General features: G+C 38.8%; 1 protein-coding gene across 2 annotated transcripts; it reads left to right on the top strand.

The window, feature by feature from the left end:
• The first annotated feature begins 142 nt into the window (after nucleotides 1–142).
• slc12a9 (solute carrier family 12 member 9) lies at nucleotides 143–14228 on the top strand. 2 transcript variants are annotated; one of them, XM_051893171.1, is made up of 14 exons: nucleotides 143–568; nucleotides 1788–2001; nucleotides 2152–2286; nucleotides 4312–4449; nucleotides 4564–4866; nucleotides 5157–5264; nucleotides 5415–5526; nucleotides 5646–5803; nucleotides 7293–7375; nucleotides 7495–7619; nucleotides 8223–8415; nucleotides 8502–8676; nucleotides 9419–9565; nucleotides 12105–14228. In XM_051893171.1, exons 2-14 carry the CDS (start codon nucleotides 1806–1808, stop codon nucleotides 12914–12916), a joined length of 2685 nt encoding a protein of 894 aa, XP_051749131.1. In that variant the 5' UTR covers nucleotides 143–568; nucleotides 1788–1805; the 3' UTR covers nucleotides 12917–14228. The 2 variants fall into 2 exon arrangements, with proteins under 2 accessions (XP_051749131.1, XP_051749130.1); XM_051893170.1 differs by having other exon boundaries at nucleotides 1769–2001.
• The last annotated feature ends 318 nt before the right edge of the window (nucleotides 14229–14546 follow it).

Raw genomic sequence — 14546 nt, 5'->3', positions numbered from 1 at the left:
TAGGTCTTTAAATAACGAGTAAAATAGTAAACAACACGGTTCTCTCATGTTCTACTCAAAATCATCTCCCTCTTGTGATATTTCAGCCGTCCTCTTTGTGGAGTCACATGGGCATTTCCTCTGTCCCGTGACTTTTTTTCTTTTTTTTTTCTTTTTACAAATAAAGAGGCAGGCGGCACAGTCCCGCCATACTAAAGTATGAGAGTACATGTTTCGTTTATCACCTCTCAACGGACCGTTATATAATAGATTTATGTTTACATTTTAGGTCTTGCTGTCTGTTGTTCATCGTCAGGTGCACAGAGGTCACACCATCCGTCATGTCCCGGGGGTTTGATCACGAGATCTGAGGCTGCAGGCGAAAACTTTCTACCTGCGATTCTTTTAAGAAACGGAACCAACTCGACATGATGCTCTGATGAAACATACCGAATTCAGGACATCCTGCATCCACATTTTCAAAACGAGTAGTTTGGTTTCCTTGTGGTTTTGTGCAGTTTCTTCCTAAAAGCGGAAGTCACATACCGCTTTTAGATCTGCATCGCTGCTGTTGTTTTCTAAAGGACAGGTAGGTTGTGTTTGTTTCTCCACCTCCCTACTGTACTTTACCGTTATATTTGTCACGATAACCTTACACGCCCACGTATTTGTGACTGCTTAAAGAGATGGAGGTCTCACTGTCGTCTAGAAATGTCAGATGCCTTTTCTGGAATGAATGTTTGCTAGTTTATTCAAACTACTTGGATGTTGTTGATATATGGCAGCGGGCTCTTTTATGGTCAGATTATTCTCTTTGCCTTTATAGAACATTTTCAACCGCATATTTCGGATTGTTTACATTGTCATGTACTTCCGCTACTAGAACGATGCAAATTTGTTGTAAAAACGCTGAAACAAGAGGTTTAATGAGACATTCATTGTCTTGTAGTCTCAGGGTTCCCACTGTCATGGAAATGTCGGGCAATTTACAGGCCTGAAAAAGCCATAGAAATTAACAAAATACTAAGCCACTGACATTTCTATGGTGAAGGCATTTAATGAGTTATGCTAAATAATTCATCAGCTAGATTTGAAAGTAAACTCTAATATAACAAATCCTTATCCGACTGCTTTTTTATTATTATTATTATTTTATTTCTGCTTTTTGACCCAATTTTTAAATAATAATTAGTAGATTACAGCAACAGAAATAAACACACCCATTCAAAAGGGTGATTGAGATTGTTTTATTATTTTTGGAAGAAGTCTCTTATGCTCACCAAGGCAAAATGCAGTAAAATCAGTAATACTGTGAAATATTATTACAATTTAAAATAACTGTTTTCTATTTGAATATAATTTAAAATGTAGTTTGTTCCTGCGATGGTATGATTTTTTCAGCAGCCATTACTCCAGTCTTCAGTGTCACATGATTTTTCAAAAATCATTCTAATATGTTGATTTAGTGCCCAAGAAACATTTCTAATTTAAAAATGTTGAAAACAGTGTAATATTTTTGTGGAAACATGATTTTTTTCAGGATTCTTTGATGAATAGAAAGTTCAAAAGAACAGCATTTATTTGGAATCAATTTTTTTTTTTTTTTCAAAAAAATCTTACTGAACCCAAACTTTATATGAGCTGAACAAAGGTGCAGCACTCACACTTACAGAGCTCAAACTTTTGAACAGTAGTTTACATTATGCATATTTCAATAATAATAAAAACAGTCAATAGCTGACAAGTTTAAAAAAAAATCTACTTGTCATTTTTTGTTTTTACTGAACAGGAAACGGTTTCTTCTGCAGGTTCCTGTTTTTCAGACCATGGCAAACGAGCACTCACCTCTTCTTGTTCACGGGGTGTACAGCATGATAGGAGATGCTGAAGATTCCAGTCGTGGATCGGCAGTGACAGAAGAGGGATCCCCCAAATCAAACCCCCGCAAACTCAACACCTTCTTTGGTGTCATGGTGCCCACCATCCTCTCCATGTTCAGTATTGTGCTCTTTCTTCGCACAGGTGAGTGAGACATTGGAAAAGACAAAAGAGCATGGCAGGAGATTTCATAAAGCATTTTCGATATGGTGATGTATCACATTATAACCCCCCTCTGTGTGGCTCTAGGTGTGTTTTTGTGCATGAATAATTCTGATAAGTGTTATGTTTCAGGCTTTGTTGTGGGTCATGCCGGTCTTCTCCATGGTCTCCTCATGCTGTTCGTGGCCTACTTCATCATTTCATTGACAATCCTGTCTATATGTGCTATTTCAACTAATGGTGCTGTGGAAGGGGGCGGGGCCTACTGTATCCTTAACCAATCCCTCTACCAATCCCTAGATTGCTAGTTGCAGGTTGAATTCTAAACGCTGTTTTTGCTCCTTGAAGGGCAATAGAGTGCAACAGTGCCCGCCCCCTTTTTCAGTGGCGCTGGTTCCGGAAGTATTTTTTTAATTCATTTTTCCCATAGGGATTTTTTTTTTTCTTTGTTAAAGGTGGACTCATTAGAATTTCAAAAACACTGTTTGGAACTTAGTCCGGCCGACACCAACAACAAATGTCTAACCAATCAGCGTTAGGGGGCGTATGACGGTCGAGGAGAGAGAACGAGCAAGAGAGAGATTTGAAAATAATAATAAAAAAAATTTAGAGAACGAGAAATGGGACACAATACAAAACAGCTCAAAAGAATTATCACTGGAATGAAGGTTTATGACTGGGCAAGCGCTTTAGGACTGCGTTTATATTAGAAAAGCTTTCCAGCGCTGGAGAGAGCTAAGTGGGAAGGCTTGAAAATAGCCTGTAGTAGGCTGCTTTGATTCCTTCTCATGTAAGTAACACTGGGTTTTGATTGTTTGGAGCTGCTGTGCTGTTGGCGACTAACAATGAACACTTTGTATTTATTCTTGTGTACTGTACGTTCATTCTTTGTGCTTCCTTGTCATTCGTTCATCATCGATTTATTGCTTTATTTTTCGTGAAGCATTTTGTTGCACTTCAGCTGTGATAAACAGACATCCACTCGCATTGCGTGTGTAACAGTGAGAGTTTTGCAGTTAAATTACTGCACACGGACGACTGCTAGAGAATGCGGTGTTTAGCATCATTGTTAGTGCACTCGCCTCGCATGCCAGCAGCAACCAGGCCGGGGTTCGAGACTGACTTGGAGCAGGGTGGTTGGGATTGGAGTGTGAGTTTTGCAGGCGGAGCAATGAAGAGAGGGGTGGGTTTGTTTGGGTTGATTTCAAATATCAACAATGTCCAACAGCGTTTTTCAAAATCTACTTACCACACCTTTAAAAAGTTATAAGCCCTGAACCAAGCCAATCAGCTACGAGGTGAATCACAACACTACAAACTTTGATTTGAAGCAAAAAAAATTAACATAAGTTCACATAAAAATACTCAAGGGGCTCGCACACCGGACGCGAAGCTCAGCGCCGCGACACGTCTTTAAAATTCGAACGCATTGTTTTCTATGAGTGTACGCACACCGGCGGCGACATTCGGCGCTGAGAGCATAGGGAGATTGAGTCGATTATGTCATTCGCAGTGCTTCATGGGAGTGGGCGGAGCTAAAAAGCTACTTTGGAGCATGTCATTCTTTTTTTGAATCTCTGATTGATGTAACTTTTTGTACAGCATCATGGGTAATGTTTTTCTCTAGGATTTCCACGGTTAAAACTGATTATTTAAAAAATAAGCTGAAATAATGCAGGCTGGCGGCTTTAGCAGAAGAAAATAGCAGCCTTGTAGCTCACAGTAGGTCTGTCTTTAAAGGTGTATAAGTTATTGTTCAAAATCAATTTCCTTATGGAGAAAATGAATGGAGATTTTACTTCCATAACATGACTGTTGCACTCTAGGTAAAGGAACACCATTTGTAGAGGCTTTATTGTCACGTGACACAGGGTCGATTCATTTTTAAGTTAGATGGCAGGAGAGTTCAAGATAATGTAAAACAGAATCAAGTTGTTTTGTTTGTGATATATTACACACATTTTCATCATGCATTTCATAAGAAGTCTGTATGACATTCATTGATATAATGTAATCCCTAGCCCCAACTAAATGACTAACCTAAACCCTGTTTTTAGGGTTAAGGTTAGAATTAGGTTAAGATAAGTGTAATGAGGAAATTACGTTGTCTTTCATTGCTCCCTTTGCCAAAATTGGCTACATTTTGACAAACAAGTGCCCTCCTTGCTCCAAAGTCCCCAGTGAGTAAGGCATAGGGATGATCTCTTCCGATTGGAATTCGCCTGCAGACTCAACTGTTGTTCATGAGTGTTTGCATATTGTTGTTGTTGACCTTTAACTCTTTAGTTTTAGTCATGATCAGTCGTTCTCTGGGACCAGAGTTTGGAGGCAGCATCGGCCTTATGTTTTACTTGGCAAAGGTATGTGCATGTGGCGTGTATGTACTCGGCCTGGTGGAGGCCATACTGGACGTCTTCGGGAGGGATCCAGGTGAGAGCTGCCTTGAAGCACACTGTACTGAACAGTCTTTGAAGCAAATTATATTAGTAATACCGAAGCCACCTGTCTTTTTACAGCAAAGCTTCTCTTTTCTTCTCTCTCCAGGCTCTAATGTGTCACAAGGGCTGCGTGTGTTGCCGCAGGGTTACTGGTACACCGTGTTGTACTCCTCTATAGTGCTGTTGCTATGTCTGGTGGTGTGTCTGGTCGGTGCTCATATCTACGCCAAAGCCTCTTTTATCATTCTGCTGGTGGTGACGGTGTCACTGATCTCCATCATCATCAGCCCCCTTATAGTCAGTCCACAGCGCTTCAACATCACACACACATACGGCAACAACCACAGCGTCACCGTCAACCCCAGCTACACAGGCTTTAACGGCACCACATTAAAGAACAACCTTGGACGTGAGTGAGATGATCATCAATACAGTAATGATGCTGATGGTTGTGATGATGACAATTGAGGCTCTTTAGCAGTTTCATTTCAAAATACTTCAATGGCAAATGAGACTGATCACAATTATGGAGTGTTGTCTGTTCGATGAAACATTTAGTGGGAAAAAGGTATATTGGATAGTGAAATATTCAGCTTCTGTATTGCAGTCATTCATCAGGGAGCACACATAAAGCTCTTTCCGTTAATTTATGTAATTACTGCACTGGCATGAATTTTGTCCAAATGTCTCCTCCTGTAGCACGCTACTCTCTGGACTACAGTACCAACACAATGATGTCTTTCGCCACTGTATTTGCTGTGATGTTCACTAGCTGCACAGGCATCATGGCAGGAGCGAACATGTCGGGTACAAAACCAGAGACGCCTACATACACCGTTCATGTATTCACTTTTTGGTTGCTGATGGAATTGTGTTGCCTTTTACAATACTGATAACATAACTCTTATAGTAGTTGAGTGTCATAAACATGTAATTTGATTTGCCTCACTTCCTCAGGTGAGCTGAAGAACCCCAGTGAAGCAATACCTAAAGGGACCATCATAGCGGTGTCATACACATTCACTGTCTACTTGCTTCTCTTCCTGCTCCTGAGCTCTACCTGTGACAGGTGCCGTTAACGACACTCAAGCCACGTGGAAAAACATGAAAACCATATGCATTTACACAATGCTTTGTTTTCCCTTTCATTCATCTCTCATTTATTCCTCCTGTCTCTATCTCTCTCAGGTTGTTGTTAATCAATGATTATGCAGTGTTCCAACGTGTGAACGTGTGGCCTCCATTTGTGACGATTGGGGTGTACTGCGCGTCTCTCTCGGCTGCTATGTGCTCCATGATAGGAGCTTCTCGAATCCTCCACGCTCTTGCTCTGGACCAGCTTTTTGGTTAGTGTGCATTTGAGGGTTTGGACACATTTCAGACTGGAAACTGATACTGAGATGGTGATATGTGTTATGGTTGTTGACATATCCACAAGAAGTGTTATGGGAAAACATTAGTGAGCAATACTTGGAAAACGGTATTCAAGGTTCCTAAGAAAAATGATTAGTCAATATTTTTCCGTTTTGCTTCATTTTTGTCACATTTTCTAGGCTGTTTATGGTGTGAGATGTCATTTGTTCTGTGCAAGGAGGTAAAAAAGGACATTTTAACTAAAAGAATCATAACACATATTCATTTCCTTCAATCATTTTCTACTGAATTGACATAATCAAAACTAAACAATCAAAATTTCATATTTATTCCTCTCAAAACATACTTAAAAAATCATTCACAGGAATCACAGAAAATGATTTGTGTCACACTGTATGATCGTGGTTACAGAATTAAACATTGTGCAAATGTTATGTAAAGCATCTTGAAAAATTTCAATTTATGTAATAAACAAGAGTAAAACAGCAGATATGTAAGATATCCAGAATTCAAGCCTCTTCAAAACACCAGTACACATTTATCCAAAAATATATTGCATGTACAAATAGAAAACATCAGTTCACTATTTTTGGATTGTTTGCATAAAAGAATAAGAATGTTTGTTTTAGTGTGACTCATTTATCATGGCTCATAAAACCCGTTTTAAATTCTTGTATAATTCAATATCACACACTTTTTCCAAGACACTTTACTAAAGCACTGTTTGATTATGATTATACACTACCGTTTAAAAGTTTGGGGTCAGTTCATTTTTTTTTGTTGTTGTTGTTGTTGTTTTTTTTTAATGTTTTTGCACTTATTTGATCAAAAATACAGTAAAATGTAGTAAAATTGTATTAATTAATTATTAATTAGTAAAATATTGTTAAATGTATTAAATTTAAAAATAACTTTTTATTTAATATATTTTAATATGTAATTATGACGGCAAAGCTTAATTTTCAGCAGCCATTACTTCAGTCTTCAGTGTCACATGATCCTTTAGAAATCATTTTATATGCGGATTTGCTGCTCAAGAAACATTTCTCATTATAATAAATGTTGAAAATAGTTGTGCCGCTTAATATTTTTGTGGAAATCATGTACATTTTTTCAGGATTCTTTAATGAATAGAAAGTTCAAAAGAACAGCGTTTATTCATAATAGAAATTTTTGTAACAGTGTAAAAGTATTTATTCTCACTTTTTTATCAATTCAATGCGTCTTTGCTGAATAAAAGTTTTTTTTTTTTTTTTTTACAAAATAAAATGACTCCAAACTTTTAAATGGTAGTGTAAATATATAAAATGATGTCCTAGCAGTATAATTCCCTGGATACAGAAAATCATACTGACGAGACTGTTATGTTATGATGGTGTAATAGTATCCTGAAGTGAGATGATGGTACTGCTCTGTTGGAGTGTGTCGGGTTTGTTGATCTGTGCTGTGATCTGGTTTCAGGTCTGCCTCTGGCTCCGGCTGCAGTCACCTCCAGCTCTGGGAACCCGTGGGTGTCTGTGCTCTACACCTGGGGACTGGTGCAGGTACAAGAAGCTCTGTGCATATGTCTTTGGAGGCTATTTCTGTGACAAATGATATAAAGAATATGTCTGTCTTTTAAGATTTGTGTGTGTGTGTGTGTGTGTGTGTGTGTGTGTTGTAGTGTACGCTGTTTGCAGGACAGCTGAATGTGATTGCTGGTATCGTGACAGTGTTTTACCTGTTGGCGTATGCTGCAGTGGATTTGGCCTGTCTGGCTCTGGAATGGGCCTCTGCTCCAAACTTCAGGTACTGCACCGTGTGTGTCTGTGTGTGTCTGTGTGTGTGTGTGTGTGTGTGTGTGTGTGTGCTTTTTATAAGGTAATTGTAACTGTAAATCTCACAATGTGACTTTATATGTTGTAATGTGACAATGTCTTGCATTTGGAACTTTTTTGACTTCATGACTTTTGACCTTGACCTCACAATGTAAGAACCACTCATTTTAAACTTTTATTTAATAATAACCTTTTTATTTACCTTTTTACTCTGAGGTGGAATTTCAGTTTGCTTTTGATAATCTCTCAAAGGACATGTTCTGTTCATTCTTTAGTTTGTAAATGTACATCACCTTTCAAGAGTTAGGGGTCGGTAATATGTTTTTTATTGAAGCCTCTTTTGCTGACCAAGGTTGTGTTTATTTGATAAAAAAAATACAGTAATATTGTGTGTAAAGTTTACAAGGACAGCATGAAATAGAAACCTTTACTGTCACTTTTGATTGATATAATACATCCTTGCTAAATAAAATTAATTACTTAAAATCGTAATGACCCCAAACTTTTTAACGGTAGTGTAAGTATTTATCTCTATATTTTACTCTCTCTCCCCCCCTCCCCTCTTTCTTTCCAGGCCAACATTTCAGTTATTCTCTTGGCACACATGTTTGTTGGGTATTGTCAGCTGTGTGGTAATGATGTTCGTGATAAACCCAGTGTATTCCTCGGCCAGTATCGTACTGCTGCTGCTCCTCCTGCTGATCCTGCACTACCGTTCTCCCACCAGCAGCTGGGGCTACATCAGCCAAGCGCTCATCTTCCATCAGGTACTGCACCTGCGCACACACACACAAAACACATGTGAATGCAATGAACCTCAAATCCATGAGACAGTCTTTCTGTGTTCTTTCAGGTGAGGAAGTACCTTCTGATGTTAGACTCCCGTAAGGATCACGTGAAATTCTGGCGGCCGCAGGTCTTACTGATGGTGGCAAACCCACGCTCCTCCTGTCAGCTCATCTGCTTTGTCAACCAGCTGAAGAAAGGAGGGCTTTTTGTCCTTGGACATGTGCAGATCGGAGATCTGGGTAGGACAAAAGGGGTATTAGGTTCAGGCGGCAATTGTATGAGAGAAAGTTCCACAAGACCCATAGATCAAAGGCTTCTACCCTTGCTAGTTACCACTTTGTGATCTCCGGCTGAAATCCAGACATTTTAACTGCTTCCTCTTAATCTTAAAGATAAAGCAACGGTCATCTTTACCTGATTTTCTAAGTTCATGTAAAAGGGTTCATTGTTGATGCTGTGTGGGGCTGGTCTGGATGCTCAAACAAACAGCCATATTTTGACAACACCAGAGTCACAGGGTTTTTACACTTTTCAGGGAAGTCAAATGCGCCAAAATACCTGATGTTGATTTGTTTCGGTTACATTTTTGCAGCTAATGTAATTGTTTACATTCATTCCATTGTAATCTGTTCAGATGAATCAGTTTGTCTGGTAACTCAGGCTCATCCACCCCCATAAATGACTTGATTTACTCACCTTCATGTCGTTCTAAACCTGAATGACTTCTTACTTTTGTGGAACATAGAAGAAGATATTTTGAAGAATGTCAATAACCAAACCATTTTGGTTCGCATTCGCATATCTCAAAATATCTTTAAACCTGATGACAGAATTCTCATTTTTGGCTGAACTAGCCGTTTAATATACTAAACAGTCTTATTCCCATAAACTCGTTTTACTTTATCATGTTGTTGCACATTGGTCGTTAGAGTGTAAAGGAGCAAATGACCAAACTTAATCTCTCTGAACTATCTCTCACAGATGTGTTGCCAGCAGACCCGGTGCAGCCGCAGTATAATTTCTGGTTGAGTCTGGTGGATAAGCTGGGTGTAAAGGCCTTTGTGGATCTGACTCTTTCTCCCTCTGTCAGGCAGGGCACTCAACATCTGCTCCGCATCACTGGACTGGGTAAGACATTTCCTGATCAGGTTATCTTTTTGACATGGAGCCAGAAAGCATCTATTAGATTAGATTCATCTTCATTTTTATTGTACAAAGTACAAGTACCTAGCCAGTGAAATCCTAGACAGAGAGTCCTAGACAAGATGGCAGCACAAATAGTTTCACATAAAAAAACAATTATTTCACAAAGTAAAACATATAGACTGCATAAAAATATCATAAAAGTACTCAAATCAGAAAAAAAAAAACATGTTTCCTTTAGAGCAGTTTGTAACTTTAAAGGTATTCAAAGAAAGCGCTTCCTTCAGTTTAGCTGATGATAATCTTGAGATGGCTGTAAATAATCACAGTTTGTCTTATTCAGACTTTTGGGGTTCGGCATTCACAGATTTTCTGATAAATTTCATATATTTATCAGATAAAGTACAAAAACTCTGCAAGTTCTTTTAGTGAACAGTTTAAATGAGTCTGAAACTCTGCTCTGTATAACTTACAACATTAGCACACAGATAATTTCTTTTTGTAACAATATGTGACCCTGGACCACAAAACCAATCAATTTTTCAATTTTTTGAAATTGAGATTTATATATCTGATGTATGGTTTGCTATGATAGGACAATATTTGGCCGAGATACATCTACTTGAAAATCTGGAATCTGAGGGTGCAAAAAAAAAAAAAAAATCAAAATATTGAGAAAATCGCCTTTAAACATGTCCAAATGAAGTCCTTAGCAACGCATATCCACTCACAAATATAAATTTTTGATATACAGTGCTCAGCGTTGAAAAGTAACATTTTAAACAATATCTTAATGAACACAAAAACAATTTCCAAAATGTTGACAAGACTAAGTTTAATATAACATCTGTTTAACTTATAACATGAAAGTAAGGTTAATAATATAACTTAGATTACACATTTTTCAGTTTTACACAAATTAGGGTGATGCAAAAATCAGTACACCCCACAACAAAAACTACTACATCTAGTACTTTGTATGGCCTCCATCATTTTTAATGACAGCACCAAGTCTTCTAGGCATGGAATGAACACGTTGGCGACATTTTGCAACATCTATCTTTTTCCATTCTTCAAGAATGACCTCTTTTATAGACTGGATGCTGGTTGGAGAGTGATGCTCAACTTGTCTCTTCAGAATTCCCCATAGGTGTTCGATTGGGTTCAGATCAGGAGCCACTGAATCACTTTCAATCCAACAGTGGCCTTAGATGTGTGTTTAGGATCATTGTCATGTTGGAAAAGTGCACGACGCCCAAGGGCACGGAGTGATGGTAGCATCTTCTCTTTCAGTATAGAGCAGTACATCTGTGAATTCATGATGCCATCAATGAAATGCAGCTCCCCGACACCAGCAGCACTCATGCAGCCCCACATAAGGACACTGCCACCACCATGTTTCACTGTAGGCACCATGCATTTTTCTTTGTATTCCTCACCTTTGCGACGCCATACAGTTTTGAAGCCATCAGTTCCAAAAACATTTATCTTGGTCTCATCACTCCAGAGTATAGAGTCCCAGTAGTCTTCATCTTTGTCAGCATGGGCCCTGGCAAACTCTAGGCGGCTTTTTTGTGCCTGGGCTTTAGGAGAGGCTTCTTTCGTGGACAGCACCCATGCATGCCATTCCTCTGCAGTGTACGCCGTATTGTGTCATGGGAAATAGTCACCCCAGTTTGGCTTTCTACTTCTTTAGATTACTGCAGTGAACTGCATGCCTATTTTCTTCAACCCTTCTCAACAGAAGACGCTCCTGTCGAGGTGTTAACTTCCGTGGACGACCTGGACGTCTCTGTGAGATGGTTGCAGTTCCATCTTTTTTAAATTTTTGTACCACTTTTGCTACCGTATTCTGACTGATAAGTAAAGCTTTGCTGATCTTCTTGTAGCCTTCACCTTTCTGGTGTAAAGAAATTATTTTCTTTCTCAGGTCTTGTGACATTTCTCTTCCATGTGGTGCCATTGCTGACAGCATGAAATGGGAAGGGGTTTTAACACCCTTTTATAGTCAGCTGTCTGCTGGACACCTGTGTAACGAATAATGGATTTTGACTCACCTGTGGTTGAATTCTTGTTAAATTAGACATTTGTAGTCTAAAATTTAGCTTTGCTCCAGAGACTTTCAGTGGGGTGTACTCATTTTTGCATCACCCTAATTTGAGTAAAACTGAAAAATGTGTAACCTAAGTTGTATTATTAACCTTACTTTCATGTTATAAGTTAAACAGATGTTATATTAAACTTAGTCTTGTCAACATTTTGGAAATTGAGATATTGTTTAAAATGTTACTTTTCAAAGGGGGTGTACTCATTTATGCCCAAATATACCCATGCGACTTTTTGTGGTCCAGGGTCACATATATAGTCAAAATGACCATTATATCTAAAATAAACTGAAATTATTTGGACTGGAAATCGAAATGGGAATCAAATCGAAAGCTTAAAATCAGAATCAAATTATGAAATGTATCAATACTTCTTTGTATTTCTTTTTCAGACCATCTCTTTTTCTCTTCTTTTCCAGGAGGTATGAAGCCTAATACCCTGGTCTTGGGCTTCTATGACAACTGCTACCCAGAGGACTACTTTCTGCAGGACCCTGTCTTTTGCGAGGGCGATAGGGGCGAGGGGGATAATTTTGGGGTTGACCTCCCATCCTTACAGGCTCATTTTCCACTGGTGCGCCATGCCGAGAGCCCTCGCACGTTGCAGCCTGAGGAGTATGTGAGCATCATCCTTGATGCCATAAAAATGGGCAAGAATGTTTGTTTAGCCCGGTACTTTTTCCAGCTACCACCTGAGAGTAAAGGTGTAAAATACACAAGGGGAAATGACAGCGTGGACACCATTGACGTGTGGCCGACAAACCTACTGTCGCCAGGCAGTGCCAGTTACGCAGACGTGTGCAGTCTTTTCCTGCTTCAGATGGCATGCGTGTTAAACATGGCCAGCAGGTGGCGCCGTGCAAGGTTACGTATATTCGTCTGTGTGGAGTCTGAATCTGGAGACCAGGGCTGGCTGGCTAAAGAAGAGCAATTTAGAGAGCTGCTGGGCAAGCTGAGGATTCGTGCCTCTATTAAGATTGTGGCGTGGGATAACGTGGCACGCATGTTTAGAAGGCAAAACTCTGTGTCTGAAGACTTCCTGTGTGCCGTGAATGCCCTGCTGAGGGAACACAGCTCTACTGCAGCGGTGCGCTTCCTGTACTTGCCCCACCCGCCCTCCAGTTCTGAGCTGTCACAGCAGTACCTGATGCAGCTGGATGCGTTGACGCGAGACCTGGGCCCAGCTCTCTTGATTCATGGGGTCACACCAGTCACGTGTACTGAGCTCTGAGAAACCATGACCAAAGCTTGTTTGTGTGATAATGAGGAACATCAATAATGTTAGTGAGTAGAATACAAGTGTATTTGATTCCTAACATTTTTATAATACTCCTCAAATAGTGGGTGATTTTAAAGACCATCATAAATGGGTAGAGTATGTGCTATTGGTAAAAAAAAAAAAAGTTACTTAAAGATGGATAGATGGAATGTGTGTTATTGGTGAAAACGGCTTATGTTTTAGGGTTTATGGGTATATACTGCCAAATCATGTTACAGCGTGCAGTTATTTTTGCATTCTTCATGCATCTCCGTTTGTTCTCATCAAAAGAAAGTTTAGTGTTTGTGGAAAGGAAGTGTCTACATATAAATTTAAATTGCTAATTATGTTTATTTAAGTGTCAGACAGTAAGTGTAAATATTTAAACCGTTCCTGTGATCCATATTTTTGTGTTTGTGCAAGACACTGTATGGAAAAAATAACATTGACTTTAATTAGGATGGAAAGAGTTTGTCTTGAATGAGACGTGGTTATTGCTGTCACAGTAATAGGGCAATGTGAGCCTGTTTACTCACTTTTTGTTATTGTAATGCACTGTTGGAGCATTTTGTTAATCATTTCTGCTTTTTGACCCAGTTAGAGTTAGCAGGCCAATGAGGAGTCCTCACGGGATTGGGTCATTGTTGGTGTGATGGCAAAAGTGCTGCTCTCAGCTTTCCGATTAGAGTTCTTACAATGGATTTGTGCATTCATGGTGTATTTACTGTAATTTGGATAATCATAGACATGTTATGTTATTTATTATTATTACATTTTGTGTGTGTTTGTAAGAGAAAGCAGGGAGAAAGAGTAAAAGTGTTTTCTTGTGCACATGTTTTCATCAGTAGGTCTGGATTTCATATTGTGGGCCTCATGATATACCCCTGACCATTTGCATTAACTTTTGTTGTTTTTACATCATTTTGATTTTGTGTGTTTCTTGCCGTTTTTACAGTTTAAATGCGCTCTGTACTTAGGAATGTTCTGACTGGCTGAAGGCAGAGGTGAGAGCTCATGATTGGTCAGAGCTTATGATGATGTTTGTGTTGAGTCTGTTCTGGTCTTTGGGAACTGAAAAGGGACACTGGCTTAAATGATACTTGAATTTTTTGCACATTTGTGCATGTGTTAGAAGTTGCTAGAATTAACAAAAACAATGCAGAAGCCCAAGAGTACCAGGCCTTTATCATAGCTATACAATAATAGAGGTCTTATGCTAAATAAGTAATTCCATTCTGTACATTCATAATAATAATAAAAAAAAAAAAATGTTTTTTTAACAGTGCTTTGAGTATGCAAAAATTGCTGTACACAATCCAGTTTCCATATAACCCGGAGTATTTAGAAATCTGAGATCAGAAATTGTTTGGGTGCATCATTAGCATTGATATACTTACAAATATACATCCATATATGCGTTCATACAATTACAGTATACAATCATGATCTTTGATTGACAATTTATCTCAAAAGGAAGTTCAGTTAGGATGTAATGCAATTACCCAGCATTAGTGTATATACAATAGCTCAATCATATGACTGAATGTAGAGTTTGTAAACAGAAGAACAATTGATTAAACAAAACATTTCAGTCATCTTTTTC

This window comes from Ctenopharyngodon idella, chromosome 5 (assembly GCF_019924925.1).
Source record: "Ctenopharyngodon idella isolate HZGC_01 chromosome 5, HZGC01, whole genome shotgun sequence".
NCBI classification, from domain to species: Eukaryota; Metazoa; Chordata; class Actinopteri; order Cypriniformes; family Xenocyprididae; genus Ctenopharyngodon; species Ctenopharyngodon idella.
This window is presented reverse-complemented; position numbering and strand designations above follow the sequence as displayed.

What these genes read in the sequence shown, in the direction of transcription:
- slc12a9 (XM_051893171.1), top strand. Translation starts at nt 1,806, where the DNA reads ATGGCAAACGAGCACTCACCTCTTCTTGTTCACGGGGTGTACAGCATG. An exon ending in GGCAGGAGCGAACATGTCGG is followed by an intron (nt 5,265 to 5,414) that starts GTACAAAACCAG and finishes TCACTTCCTCAG; the next exon opens with GTGAGCTGAAGAACCCCAGT. An exon ending in TGCTCTGGACCAGCTTTTTG is followed by an intron (nt 5,804 to 7,292) that starts GTTAGTGTGCAT and finishes ATCTGGTTTCAG; the next exon opens with GTCTGCCTCTGGCTCCGGCT.